At 36.6% G+C, this 15508-nt stretch overlaps 1 protein-coding gene across 10 annotated transcripts in view; it reads left to right on the top strand.

Moving 5' to 3' along the window:
* The window catches only part of LOC139960795 (dynein axonemal heavy chain 3-like), an 83660-nt gene that overhangs the window by 62328 nt on the left and 5824 nt on the right, over positions 1 to 15508 (top strand). For 4 of the 10 annotated variants that reach the window (XM_071959346.1, XM_071959349.1, XM_071959347.1 and 1 more), the window contains 16 exons: positions 752 to 923; positions 1757 to 1843; positions 2302 to 2418; positions 2733 to 3056; positions 3984 to 4088; positions 4761 to 4811; positions 7105 to 7265; positions 8097 to 8268; positions 9145 to 9270; positions 9429 to 9606; positions 9955 to 10031; positions 10869 to 11162; positions 11644 to 11781; positions 12832 to 13092; positions 13659 to 13751; positions 15047 to 15058. In XM_071959346.1, coding sequence (XP_071815447.1) covers positions 752 to 923; positions 1757 to 1843; positions 2302 to 2418; positions 2733 to 3056; positions 3984 to 4088; positions 4761 to 4811; positions 7105 to 7265; positions 8097 to 8268; positions 9145 to 9270; positions 9429 to 9606; positions 9955 to 10031; positions 10869 to 11162; positions 11644 to 11781; positions 12832 to 13092; positions 13659 to 13751; positions 15047 to 15058 — 2368 coding nt within the window. The remainder of the gene's footprint in view (positions 1 to 751; positions 924 to 1756; positions 1844 to 2301; positions 2419 to 2732; positions 3057 to 3983; positions 4089 to 4760; positions 4812 to 7104; positions 7266 to 8096; positions 8269 to 9144; positions 9271 to 9428; positions 9607 to 9954; positions 10032 to 10868; positions 11163 to 11643; positions 11782 to 12831; positions 13093 to 13658; positions 13752 to 15046; positions 15059 to 15508) is intronic. The other 6 variants (XM_071959353.1, XM_071959356.1, XM_071959355.1 and 3 more) reach the window with 3 other exon arrangements.

Consider the following 15508-nt stretch of genomic DNA (forward strand, 5'->3'; position numbering starts at 1 on the left):
CATCCTGTAAATCGTGTATTCACCTCCCACAAACTTCATGCAAATCTTCCATAATGTTTTGACGGAGAGGTTAAAGCACCGGACTCTGATATTGCAAATCAGGTCCTTGTGAAAAAATCAAAACTGTGAATAGTAACATAAAAGTCCTTTGTTACTACTGCAAGTCGTCACATAGGGCCGTGGCTGAAATGACCATAGCATATCATACCAATGCCCTCCCACCCCCTTGCATACCTCTTGCTGACATCACTTCTCTCCTTAATTGGACCAGTACTGTGAGGAGGGGGTATGGATTGGTGGGTTGGGGGTGGGTTGGGATCAAGCATTTGCAGCATTCAGATTAAACTGTACCATCATGGAGGTTGTGGGGTTCATGCAGCCTTAGAGTTCAGGGTATATTGATAACTATTAAGCTGACATTTCAAGGACCAAGAAGACCCACAAGGTTGTAAATGGAAAGTAATGATCCTTTAAGGATATGTGTGCATCATCATGACATCACGGTTCAACTAACAACTACAACATAATTCCCAGTGCAGTGGAGGTAAAGGATTTATCTGGCAAAGATACCATCATCTTCAAAGCAACCATATCTAAAGTTATGAACAAGATAGTTTGATGTGGGCTTTCCACCTAGCAATATGGATTGTATTTGCCTTCCCTATTTGTATCACATTTAGCTGTCTTGGTTTTTTTCTTGGTCCAGAAATGTTTCCATTGATTTCACTTTCCTGTCTGTGTTTTTCTGCAGCTTCTCAACGGACAATGCACTGATCGTGACCAACGCCAACAGATGGCCCCTGATGATCGACCCCCAGGGTCAGGCGGACAAGTGGATCAAAAACATGGAGAAACCCAACAAGCTACAGGTCATCAAACTCTCCGATCCAAACTACACCAGAACTTTAGAGAACTGTATCCAGGTAAGACTTAAATTTTAGAAAGGTAGTTTTATATTAAATATCACCACCGTAGGCCTAAACGGCCTGATTCCTAACCAGTGTAGGGTACTAGTTAGGGTTAGGGTTTTGGTCCACAGTTAATTGAAACCAGTATCTCTCAAAGCTAGATTGAACTAACTGAGAGACCCTCCTTGGTCTTGTTTCGTCTCACGAAAGCAAGTCAAAATGAGCAAGTACAAGGTTCTACACAATTAGTTGTCCCAGACACTTTCTCAATTTGTACAAATCACATGTTAAGAGCATGTTAGGGGGGGGGAATCCAATTTTAAATTATGATTTCAAATGAAAGTTGACAAGACAAGGTAATGAATTAAAATTTCCTTTGGGGGGGGGGGAGGAGTGTGGGGGTGGTGTGGTGGATTCGATATTGAATAGCATCAACATAATATATCAGAATCAACTCAAACAGCTAATTTAATCACCACTTACCCTTTTGAGTGTTATTGTACTTTGGAAAATTGAGAACTCAATTAGAATGACACTGTACCTCAATGATCACTCAATGTATCCTTTTCTTAAATTATAAAAATCACCTTAATGTTGTTTTTTTTTACACTTCTTAGTGAATGTAGTGGATTATGAATAGTTTAAGATGTAAAAGGCTTTGCTTGGTTGTCTTTATGAAAAATAACTTTCATTTCTAATCCGTATATATAATAAACAAGCTGCATTTGTTGGAAATAACTGGAATTTATAAATAATATAAGATCTGTTGTGTATTTGATGCTGAGATAATTGAACCTTTAAACAAAAGGAAATATGATGTTAAATGAATTTTCAATATTTAATTTCAGTTTGGACAGCCTTGCTTGATGGAAAACATTGGAGAGGAACTGGACCCAATCTTAGAGCCTTTGTTGCTTAAACAGACCTTTAAGCAGGTGAGAGTTTAGGACTTCAAGAAGAACAATTGGTGCAAGAACAGCTAGAAATGAAATAACAGCTAGAAACTGAGAAACAGCTAGAAATGATATTACAGCTAGAAATTAGATAACAGCTAGAAACTGAAAAAATAGCTAGAAATTAAATAACAGCTAGAAATTGGATAACAGCTAGAAATTGAAAAACAACTAGAAAATAAAAAAACAGCTAGGAATCAAATAAAAGCTAGAATCAAATAACAGCTATAAATTGAATAAACTAACTGTTTCGGTACTCTGAGTCTGACCTTATCTATGTACTTCTCAATATTTTTTTCTAATATTTCTTCATTGTTGTATTTCTTTTTATCTAATACATATTCAGAATTGTGTTGTTATTTGTATGCTGTTTCTACATGAGAAGGATTGGCCTGTTCACAAATCTTCCTCGTCCATCTTATTTCTTTCTGTTACTACAGAGCGGGATAGATTACATCCGTCTTGGAGACAACGTCATCGAATTCAGCCGTGACTTCATGCTGTACATAACGACGAGACTCAGGAACCCACATTACCTACCGGAGGTCTCTGTCAAGGTAATTATATTATCTCAAAATGTATGTACTGTTGGAAACTTCAAATTTATTTACTTGTTATATCCTCAAGGCCCTCTCTTCCCTTCCTCAAAGACCTCTCTTCCCTTCCTCAAGCTTTCTACAGTTTTCAAAATACCTGGACTCCATCTAAAACATCTCTGCTTCTCAAAGTTGTCATCTTCTTCTCAAGCTCTCTCCTCCTTTAAGACCCTCTGCTCATCCCTACAAAGTCATCTAACCCTCCTGCTAATGCCTCTTATAAAATCTCAAATCTACCTTCTTCTCACATTCATCGTATCGATTTATCCCTGCAGGTGACGATGATCAACTTTATGATCACACCGATGGGTCTAGAAGATCAGTTGTTGGGGCTGGTAGCCGCCAAGGAGAAGCCCGAGCTGGAAGAGAAGAAGAACGAACTGATCATGGAGAGCGCGAAGAACAGGAAACAGCTGAAAGAGATAGAAGATAAAATCCTGGAAGTCTTGAGCTCATCGCAGGGTAACATCTTAGAGGACGAGACAGCCATCGAGATACTCTCGTCCAGTAAGGTCTTGTCCAAGGAGATCTCGGAGAAACAGGAGGCCGCAAACAAGACGGAACGGGAGATCGACGAGACGAGGAATGGATACAAACCGGTGAGATTCCTTGAGATGATTAAATAATAATAATAAGAAGGTGACAGAATTTGATTGTGTCTCTTCTCTGGTATTGCATCACAAAATGTGCAAATTGCTACATAGAAGGGAAGATGTATAACAGTTCTCGTGTACCCAGTACCTGCCTTGTTTTCTACCATATTATTCAGAAACTTCCCTAAGCTCAGAAAACTGATGCACTGTGCTAATTTTGTAAAGTATTTCTTCTTTCAGCAAGAGTTGAAAATAAAGCTGATAATAATTCCCACTAGTTGATACATGTAAAAATTTCAGCACTGCCTCTTGTATTTTAAAAGAAACAAAGTAAGCTAGGCTCAAGTACATTAATGCTATGGAAGGGTATGTGTAAGGTCTTGTGTTGGAAGGGTGTTAGGTCTTTTTCAAAAATGTGGTAGTAGTGAGAAAGTGTGTATTAGAGTCGTTAAGTGCTGATGTCTGTTTCGCAAAATGAAAAAATTTCCTCAAGATTCTCATAGCATCTGTTGTGACACTAATTGAACAAACTTTAATGGAGGCTTGTTTACGAAGACAATGGATTACTTTTGCTGGGAACCTAACCAGCAGCTTTGTAAAAATAGTATTACACAGGAGTGTCTTTTGCGTATTTCTAAACATTATCCAAACCCTATAGCTCTTACCCACAGATTCACTCCCTTTCCACTCCCGGAATATTTATCTGTGTAAAAGTTTGGCTATCAATCATCCTTTCAACAACTAAACCCGGTTACAATCGAATGATAATCCGGCCAATTATTTGATGACGACAACAGCTTGACATGTTTGTAATGTTATTATATGCAGATCAGGCTTGCTCTAGGCGACATCTATGAAGGACTTTTGTAAAGCAAAATATCTTAATCACCTTCGTCAGCATTTTCTTTTCTTTTCTTTTTTTAATCTTTGCAGGTTGCGAAGCATTCCTCCATCTTGTTTTTCACCATTTCTGATCTGACCAACATTGAATCCATGTACCAGTACTCTCTGACCTGGTTCATAAACCTTTACCTGCAGGTAAGTATTAGATAAATCTAGCTATATGGAAGTGTCCAGAAATCAGTACTACAGATAACTTTGGCAAATTCTAACTTCTTTGACCGCAAAATAACAGTTATCATTGAATTGTAATCAGATATCGAGATACAGATTGGAAAATAACTGTAGTCACTTCAAAAAATTCAATGGCAGTATGTTAAATGATAGAAAATCTCTTACTGGAAAATGTTTAATTTTTAGGGGGTGATGGAATTTGGTCTTTTCATAACACTAGAGCAATTTGCGTGTTTCAGGTAATTGACCATACTGACATAGTAATGTAACTCATATCACTCTTGCATGGTATATTACACTATGCAATAAACTAATGTGATTGGGGTTAAAACCCCCTCACACACCACGTTACATGCAATTTCATCGATAAAGCTAGGTGTTGACAAATTGATACTACAGTGAACTGTCACACACAGTTAAGATATGCACATTGTTCACTTTCCATCACACTGTTACTTTCAATGCTCATATATATCAGTGGTTTGTCATTCATTTCTTTGGTATATTCACTTTATCTTTATCGATATGATACGGTCGAGCATGGGACACGTTATCCCTTTGGTTATTATCGATATTGTATTTACCATATTATTTTTGTTTCACAAATCAGTTTCTGAATCCATTCTTTTCATCCAGTCCATCTTCACCACTAGAGACATGTCCCAAGAGGACATTGCTCTTCTACCTGTAAGTTGCATGTCTGCCCTGCATGTCTGTTCTGCATTTCTTTGCCTGCTGCAACCTAAACCCAACATCTAACCTACTCATACTAACAAAAATTGTTATGACATTAATTTCGCATCTGAAGAAGATCCTGCTGGGATCGAACCGTCGGGCCCTCTGATATTGATTCATTTACTAACACAAGCTTTTTGCGCTGAGATCAGCGGTTTGGTGAAATGTTGTTTTGTGCTCACTTTAATTAAAAATAGCTATTTATTGTGTGTTATTTTCATTGTTACAGATAATGAAAGTGTGTATTGTGTTTAACACACTAATTTTAAAAGCAAACAGTGTCAGTCTGTTTGACTTTCTACCCATGCATGTCGATCTCTGACTGAAGGTGCAATTTACCTGCCCTTATGTTTTCTACAGACCCAAACCCCCCTCACTCTTCCTTCCTATTTCCAATGCAGTCATTGCTTTAAATGTTAGGTGTCTGCTGCTTATTTAACATATAACCAAAAAAAAATTTATAGTAATGTTTTTGTTCTGTTATTTTACTTATTCAAGTATGACAAAGTTGGTTAATGATATTGCACTCAGGTAGGAATGTGTTCTATAAATTTTACTTTGACCTAATTTTTGAAAAATATCTAGTGATATTAGGATCTTAGGATCATATCCAGAGATATTAGGATAGCTAGTTATTATATGGTGCAATATCTGTGTAAAAGATGCCAATTGTATGCAATAATATGAACACATGTGTAAATGTTATATACCCAATTTCAATTCCTTGGAATCCTAATCGATGTAAAATAAGTATCAAACTTTCACGTTTTGTTTTGCATTTATTTTTAAATGCATGTTGACATTGTAGGGACACTAGAATGATAGAAGTTGGTATCTTCTTGTACTGAAGGACACATCAGGGGATGTGATTTTTTTCAACCTCCTCACCCCCCTCCCCAATAAAAGAAGCTCCCTTTCGATGGATAGATTTGAAGATTGCATCTTCTGAATAATTAAGAATTTGACTTGATGTATTCAAAGGTTGGTGACTAATGGTAAAAAAAAACATGAAAAGAATTTTTCACTTTTCACTCCATCATGTCATTAAAACCCTGACCTCAATATCAAATATATTTATTTTGTTGAGCCTAATATAACAGTTTCATTCTGTAACATTATTAACGATTTAACTTAACAGAAGTTTTGCAAGTTTTCAACAACAGCAACCACAAGTATGTTTGATTTAGTTGTGTTTATTAACTTTGTAGTGAATTTTGTAACTAAACTCCCCCTAACTGCATCAGAGTGTATTACATTTCCTAATATAAATGTGATTTGATATTGGTCCTACTTTTGCTGTTTCCATGGTAACCTATCATAACCCAGTATGTTAATTATGTGAAAAGAAGCTATCTCTGCTTGAGATATCCAGTTATTTGGTTAACAATCCTTTCCATGCAATCAGTAGACTTTCACATCTGCCCTAACTGTTTGACATAGTTTCACAAGTTGGACAACTTATCTAGATATCCCTGTGTAATGTGGCAGTTTATGAAAACCATTGCACAGACAACCGAACAAAGATTATTTCTGTCAAGCACTACGACTTCCAGTTGTGTCTTGCTGTACCAGGAGTTCTCAATAGGGCAGAATGTGAGCCAAGCTGGGCCTGCAAAAGATTCAGTCTTACCATCAACTAAAAAAACAAAACACAAAACAGCCACAGTCTTACACTAAATCCCTAAAGACGTGAGGCTTTGATTATCCTGCACATTGCTCGATCTAGATAAAGTGAGATTTTGATTTCTGTCTGGTCCTTTCGTCCAGCCAATGTTTCACTCTGGCCCTCATAGAAATTTGTTAGGGAAACTCCCTGTACAAAACATTTACACCAAATGTTGATTTATATGTGTTAACTTGACCCATGTGACAGATTGTTGTTCACTAATCAACACTAAAATGCACCCTCTGTTTATACATACCTTGGTTGAACTTGCCCTTGTCATATGACACACTTCATAGATTCTGAGAGTACTGACATAAATCAAATCCTCTTAGTAAATCTGTGCCCCGCCCCCCACCCCTCTCTCATGTTGAATTATTTTTACACCGAGAAAATACTTTCATTGGTATTAGATTATCCTAATCACTATTTCCTCATAGATTCTGAGAGTACCAAATCCTCTTAGTTAATCTGTGCCCCCCCTCCCCACCCCACCGCTCTCACATGTTGAATCATTTTTAAACCGATAAAATACTTTCGTTGGTGTTAGATTATCCTAATTACTATTTCCTCCATATTCAGTCCATCGCCAAGAGTGTACCTGCGACTGAGTTGGACGTACGTATCACCAACCTAAACGACCACTTCACTCATAACATCTATCAGAATGTCTGCCGATCTCTCCTGGAAAAGGATAAATTGCTCTTTTCATTTATCCTGTGCATCGGAATCGCAAAAGGAAGGTATGGAATATATATATATATCAATTCATAATGCCTCTGTTATGTTTACCCCTCATCCGTTATTATTATGATAATTATTAGTTTACATTGTGCTAGTTAATAGTTTTTTCTTTGTCTGTTTGTCATTAGTTTCAATAAGGCATAGTCCTATAAGCTTCCAGTGTCCAACTTGATAACACTGGTGTGCTTTCTTTGAGTGTAGTAAACCTTTACAAGTAGTTACATTTGGACCAAACTTCTCTGGGAAACTTTTCAGTTCTGTATTGTGTCAACTTTTCTTAGCATAATTTCGGGAAAGAAAATTTATCAGTGAGTTCTTGTTTTGTTTATTTTTCTTTTTCAATAAAGTTCCTGGGTACAGAAAAAAAAATTATTGAAATTCTCAATTTTAGAGAAATTTTTCTTTTAGATTTAAACACACTAGGCTATCAACCAACTAAATACATCAATCTGTTTATGGTTTATTGTATGGCTTATGGTTGTATACCAATTATTTATATAAAGCAAGACAATCAATGTTTGACAATCAATTTCATTCTCAAATGTATATTATGCTTATTTCAAAGTATTGCCTTGGTATGGGAATTCTTGTCATGTTAGCAAATGCACCTATATTCAATTACTTTTTCTTCCCACAGAAATTGTCAAAACCATATCATCAGTAAGGGACATTAAGTGCACGGATGGCTTGCCATGATTGTGACTTTTGTCCTCTATCCATTCATGACATTGTTTTCTTGTTATTGTTTATCTGATAGATTTCATTTCTTCCTTAGAATCCTAACCATGTAAGCTTTTTTACTTTCCTCACATCTGCTTTCACCCTTCCAGGAAAGAGATTGACGAAAGCGAGTGGAAGTTTCTCCTGACCGGAGGGATCGCCCTGGAGAATCCGTTTCCCAATCCTGCCCCAGAGTGGCTTCCGGATAAATCCTGGGCAGAGATTGTCAGAGTGTCCGAGCTGGAGGCGTTCGATGATTTCTTGTTAAACTTTAAGAAGAACGTAAGGCTCTGTCGATATTAATTTAAATCATCTCTGATTCATAGAGCAAATAGTATTTCATTTTGAAAATGTTTTTTATGATTGCCTGCAAATTGATTTAAAGGCTGTTAGGATTGCTGCAAGTCACTAGTATGCAGAAACAGGGAGTGCAGAAGTTAATACTCAATGGCAAGTTAATCCAGTTAATCTTGATTAACATGATCAAGATTATATAACTTAATATCTATTAAGTTAATCAAATTAATCAAAACTGATTGGAGTAGTTTTGTCAATTGAAGGCCATTAGCTGGCAGGAGAGATTCATTAACAGAAATCATTTTTCAGATAGTCATAAAGATTGAGAAATCATAACAGTCTTTCACTCAAAAAAGCAAATTTTCTGTCATTCACCACCAATTTTTGTGCTTTCCATAGGACCTAACCAATGTTTACAGTAGTGTTTAGTCTAGTCAAGGGTAGTATCCTCAAAGATCATTTATACTGTTAGCCAGCTTTGGAGAACCTGCTTTCGGCTTAAACCCAAATAACTCATGTATTTATGGTATACATAATCGTGACTAATTGGATTTATATTTATATCAAAATATGGTGTCCCTTGCTTTTTTTTGTGTAAAGAACTTTCTCTAATAATCTCTATGTCAATCTATCTTAGTATGTATACAATCAAATCCAGCCAAAGTAAAGATTCGATGTTTGATATTAACACAGAAATGTACTGACTATATTATGTCTGCAAATTGTAGCTTTTTCAGGCAAACTATGGAATAATTTTTTTGTGTTATGAGAGAGGCAGTCACTTTGATGCAAATGTACCTTTTCTTGGTTGGTTTGTTTCATGACATTTTTTCGCTAAATTTCCTCATTTTTCTGTTACAGATTGAAGATTGGAAGGTGTTCTACGATTCTTCTAACCCTCACGAGATACCCATTCCTGAACCCTGGCAGATCACACTCAACAGTTTCAAGAAGCTGATCATTCTCCGCATCATCAGACCAGATAAGGTAATTAACCATCGTTAAGAATTAAATTAATTAATAGTCGTTGATGCTTTCAAGACAGTGATTGGCATTTGTAATGCATTTATATTTTATACATTTATATTTTATATATTGATATTTATATTTAAATCATATTTTCATTTGTCTTTTAATCCACCTAGATTATTCCTGCGGTACAAAACTTCATCGTACAACGATTAGGACAGGCCTACATCGAACCACCGACCTTTGACATTGCGAGGAGCTACCAAGACTGCACCCATGCGGCACCTCTCATATTTATCCTCTCACCAGGAGTTGACCCTATGGCACTCCTAATGAGATTTGCTGAAGAGAAAGGTGTGTATTCCGTGTTTTTTTGTTTCTGTGGGGTGGGAGGGGGGGTGGCGGTGAAAAGATTTTATCAAAGCAAATTACTTTTCAAGGCAAACCGATGAAAGTGACATGAAGATAATCATGATGCTTCAAGAGAGTAAGTTTTAGTTCCAGATAACAAAAAAAATATAATATACATCAAAAACAAAACAATTTCATAGTGGGAAAATAAATGTAAGCATCTTCTTACAATTTATCTTGAACTATTGGAATTTATTGATTGTATCCCAATAGTATACTTTCCAATATTGGTGCTTATCGTGAATAACTATTCCATATTTCCCACCATTTTTATATTTTTTTTATTGACAGGAATGGGAGGGTCTTCCATGCAGACCATCTCTCTAGGCCAAGGTCAGGGACCGATTGCTGCAGCTATGATCGAAAAGGTTTGAATTTCTCACTTCTTGCTTAGACTGTATATTGTATCACTACGTTTAAATGATGGATGGTTGTGCCGCCAACGTATATCAGATCCACTTAAACAATGTCATGGGTGGCATGGATACAGGGTTAATACAGAGAGTCCAGAATTACAAAGACATGCCCCTCTTCTTTTTCTATCTTGGTTTTCAAACAGGTGGATTTGTGCAAAGTTTTGATAAAAAAATGTCAAGGTTATTTAAGGCAACTCCAAATATACTTGTAATAAATACAGTGCACAACTTTCATGACTTTGATTTGGCCCTTCTAGCAACTTCCAAGTTGATCAAAGAAAGGCAAATGGAGGTAACTGTCCTTAAACCATTCTGATTTTGCAAGGCATATGGCAAATTTGTTGATTTAGATTTTGGCCATCCCCTTTGACATCAATGTAGGTACCCATCACTGTCAATTTGTCATGGCCACAAACGGGGGAAGGGGGAGCGTTAACTTTACAAGCCCACTTCCTAGGCTGCAGCAACATCGATATCAGTTTCTAATAGGAAGTCAGACCATTGAAATTATATATATATACACTTTGACATACATATATACATATTTGACATAAAGGGGCACACGATAGGAGTCTGTATCAAATGCAGTGATTATCGGGATATGGATCATCACGTTTTAATAATATTGATTGATCAAACTTTTATATGCTATAATTTATATAGTATATTTCTTGTAAGCCCCTAGCTATTAAATTTGAACTTTTTAGTTTTTTTTAGGCATTAATCTGTTTAAATACCAGAAACTGAATTTGTCCCCATAACTCAGTCAGTTATTCCTGTTATTCACAGGCAACTCAAGAAGGGACATGGGTGGTTCTTCAAAACTGTCATTTAGCTATTTCGTGGCTACCGGTTCTCGAGAAGATCTGCGAGGAAGTCCTGCCAGATACGGAGAAAACCAAACCATCTTTCAGACTGTGGCTGACCAGCTATCCGACTCCTGCCTTCCCTGTGTCTATCCTTCAGAATGGGGTAAAGATGACAAACGAACCGCCTAAGGGACTGAGGGCCAACCTCCTCCGGTCCTATATGAGCGACCCTATATCGGATGAGACCTTCTTTGAGGGGTGTAACAAACCAGAGGTAGGTTAACCAATTTGTAAATTATGACTGACTGTTACTGCTATTTTTTTTTGGTTGAAAACTTGATCCGCAATCTCTTGATCCACTTGATAAACAACTTGGTCCACCTCTCTTACATTGAGATTATTGAGAATATTGATATTGAGAATCCCTTACATTGAGATTATAACCATGTAATCTTGATGGTGTTATGTCAAGTGAACCCCATTCCATGATGCCTGGTCAACTAATAATATATCTATTACCATACAACTATTATAATGAGAATAGTGGGTAAGGGGGGGGGGGGGCATAAGGGCTCACTCAGTCAGTAGTTTTGTATATTGCGTTTATTCTCACAAACCGCTCACAAGTATAAACAATCTCTGTTATACGTAATTGAGGTATATCAGGGGAGAGGATAACTCTATAAGTGAAAATTTGTGATATCTTTATTTCTAGTTTAGTGGTTTACTTAAGACATATTTTGTTTTTTCCTCAGCAATGGAAGAAACTCCTCTTCAGCCTCTGCTTCTTTCACGCTCTCGTCCAAGAACGTCGTCAGTTTGGTCCCCTCGGATGGAACACGCCCTACGAGTTCAACGAATCAGATTTGAGGATCAGTGTTCGCCAGCAGATGGTAAGATCAAAATAAATTCATTCCTCCGCAATTAAAGAAAGAAAGAAAATTGTTTTTGTTTTCTTGTCAATGACTTCAATGATCACAGTACTTAAGTTTCACCTTGACTTGGATTACCCAACACCTAGTTTATATCCTAATACGATATATAGGGCCATTAGAGGCTATATGCACACAAAAGACACTGCTGTTCTGCAGCAGTAAATTGCTTCAGCTATGCTGCAGGCATGGGTTTGATGCTACTGAAGCATTTCACTATAACAAGCTGTCTCATTTCAAACCTACAAGCTTACTGCATACTTCTTCCACTGTTGAGCTGGACTAATAAGCACCCATACGGAGACTCCATGGTTTATATAAAGGATTAGTAAAGATGTGAGCTCAGTTTAACACAACCTTTCCTACTATTTGTCTTGCATTTAAGAGCTAACTAACTTGGCTAATGGCCATTCCACAGATATGTGGCTTACCTTAGTAGAAGAAAAAAATCCATGAATGGGGCAGGGTTATTGAATGTAAATCTGTATTGTGAATTGATTACTCTGCAACTTTACTGTTATTACTCTACAGCTATTTCTAAACCAGTATGATACAGTACCATTAGAGGCTATATCCTACCTGGTCGGAGAATGTAACTACGGAGGGAGGATGTTTAGTTTAACCAAGCACTTTACTGTTATTACTCTACAGCTATTTCTAAACCAGTATGATACAGTACCATTAGAGGCTATATCCTACCTGGTCGGAGAATGTAACTACGGAAGGAGGATGTTTAGTTTAACCAAGCACTTAACTGTTATTACTCTACAGCTATTTCTAAACCAGTATGATACAGTACCATTAGAGGCTATATCCTACCTGGTCGGAGAATGTAACTACGGAGGGAGGATGTTTAGTTTAACCAAGCACTTTACTGTTATTACTCTACAGCTATTTCTAAACCAGTATGATGCAGTACCATTAGAGGCTATATGCTACCTGGTCGGAGAATGTAACTACGGAGGGAGGATGTTTAGTTTAACCAAGCACTTTACTGTTATTACTCTACAGCTATTTCTAAACCAGTATGATACAGTACCATTAGAGGCTATATCCTACCTGGTCGGAGAATGTAACTACGGAGGGAGGGTGACAGACGAAAGGGACAGAAGACTCCTGATGAGCCTCCTGGGTAACTTTTACAATGAAAGCATCGTTCAGAAGGAAGCGTACAGCTTCTCGGAGAGTGGAGACTACGTCTGTCCTGGGATGGGTCCTCATCAGAGTTACCTGGATTACATCAAAGGATTTCCCCTGATCCCTCATCCAGAGGTAAGAAAGTCAAATCTAAAAATCATACACATATTGATCCTCTATCATATGTATGTATACTGTTGGGACCATGAACAATCCTATGTTAAGGATGATGGTGGTGGTGGTGGTGGGAGTGATTGTGGTGATGCAAATGATGATAGTGGTGTGGGCAGTAATGCACAATTTGACTGGTGATGGTTGGGATCGTGGTAGCGATTGTGATCGAGGTGGTAATGAAGATGGTGATTATGGTGTTAGTGGTTTTAATATCTTGGTAATATCTTAAGTATGTAAGAGCATGGGTATAACACAAATGATGAGAGAACTCCAATAGGTAGATTAGCAGGTAATATATTGAATGTATTGGAGGAGAGCATATTAGGAACAAAAGAATAAGAGTACACACACACGTAAGAGCAAGGCAGTCTGATGAGTCAGATTACTGACCATACTGGAATGTGTCAGATAGTGAACTTGCCATGAACTTTCACTACTGGCCATGGATACTAAACCATTTACAAAGATACTACAGTGGTGTGTTAACTAACACATCATCATGTCATGAATATTTCTCTCTCTTACAGGTCTTTGGTCTTCATGAGAATGCAGACATCAGCAAAGATCAGAAAGAGACACAGCTGTTGTTTGATGGAATTCTACTAACTCTCCCCAGACAGGTTTGTTATGAAGAATATACTATCTAGTAAATTGCAAAAACCATGTTAGATTGTTAGTGGGGAAACACCATCCCTGTATCTTGTTCCATTATATATTATTATCTATTTCAAATAAACCTTTGCCTGTACACCCGGTGTCTCAGTTTTATACATGTTTCTCAGAGTAGATGTCATTACAGCATGATCGTAGTGAATTGTAATCTTCACATTCAATATCTTTACACAAAAGCCAGCCTGGGCCTGCACTCAACTTAGAATTTCAGTTCCTTTTCACTTCCCATTAATATTTTTTAAATAATAACCAAAAAACTGAATTAGAGATTTTGTTTAGAAAGATTGTTGGTAACTTTTAGAGTATCACGTTAACTTTATTGTGTTCATACAGAAAAAAAAAATTTTTCCTCTGAATATTTTCAACGACAAAAAGTTAGTTTTGTGAATTACCCGTTAGGTGAGAATAAAGTGCCTTTTTTGGCCAGAATTTGCCATAATGTGACATAGATCGGATAAAGTTTTTCATTTTCATTTGTCCAACTTACATGTTGTTTTAATTTATCCAAGCATCCAGCATTGAATTATTTGTTACATATAATTATTGCTGATAGTAATAATACTTACCATACTAAATTTGTTTCGTTGCTTTAAACAGCATTCCAACAAAAGTCAAACAAGATTTTCTGTTCAGTCATTATGCTCGGTAGCCTTATTCGACTCTTATAACTGTTAACCTTTAACGGTACCTTCAACCATGCTCGGTCAGTTTTCAACCTTTGTATCAGATATTATCCTCCTCCACGGTAGAATGTGGTTCCAATTAATGTAAGCAAGTAGTGACCAGATTAAAGGTCAATGATATTACCACTGAATATGCTAGAAATAATGCTAGAAGTCAATGTTATAATAATAATAATAACAATAAAGTTTAGCAGTTTTTATGATCATTTCAAATTCCAGCACTGATGGACTTTAGGATTGTCATATTATATTATCTTTCAGATTCACACCCTTTTTTTCTTCCTTTCATCGTCTCCTTTTATATATATTCTTCTGTCATTGGGATAATTATTGTTCTTGCGACATTCACATCCCACGATCGACTTTATCATGACATATTTAATCTCATTCAGTTATTAATTTTATAGTTATTATTATATACTATTTTATACACTATTCCTAAAATGTTATACAATTTTCTCTTTCTTGCATGTCACATACTCTTTCTCTTTTCTGAACCAATTTTACTGTTGCACGCTTCAACCGCTGTCACACCTCAACTATGTATCCTGCTCTTTAAGACTGCAACCGAGGTAAGTCGCTTCTTCACAACTGTCTTTATGCTACATAGATAACGGCACTTTTAAAAGGCAGAGCGTGCATCTGTCTTACAATCTCCCCCCCCCCCATTTTTCAAGCCCAGAGTAACCTGTTCAAAGGTGTTTTATATTCAGTAAGAACTGGTAGAGTTTATTAAAGTTTGTAGACCAAGTAATTAAATCTTGTATGACAAATCTTCAACTTGCCAATTTTTCTTTCCCAATTTTAGCCATTTTGCCTAAGAAACTGAATCATCTAGCTAGCACAAAAATTGTATGTTACAACTGCAATATCATGATAATTTTTTTTTTAAGAAACAGTTTGAAACAGTTATATGTGCTTAATACTCCAATTAGAATTAAGTATAAATTACACATTATTAACATGAGATGTGACTTAATGTTTACCTCATTATGTCTGTTTTAATTGAAACCTCTGCTCCC

The sequence above is a fragment of the Apostichopus japonicus genome, chromosome 20 (assembly GCF_037975245.1).
Source record: "Apostichopus japonicus isolate 1M-3 chromosome 20, ASM3797524v1, whole genome shotgun sequence".
Taxonomy (NCBI): Eukaryota; Metazoa; Echinodermata; class Holothuroidea; order Aspidochirotida; family Stichopodidae; genus Apostichopus; species Apostichopus japonicus.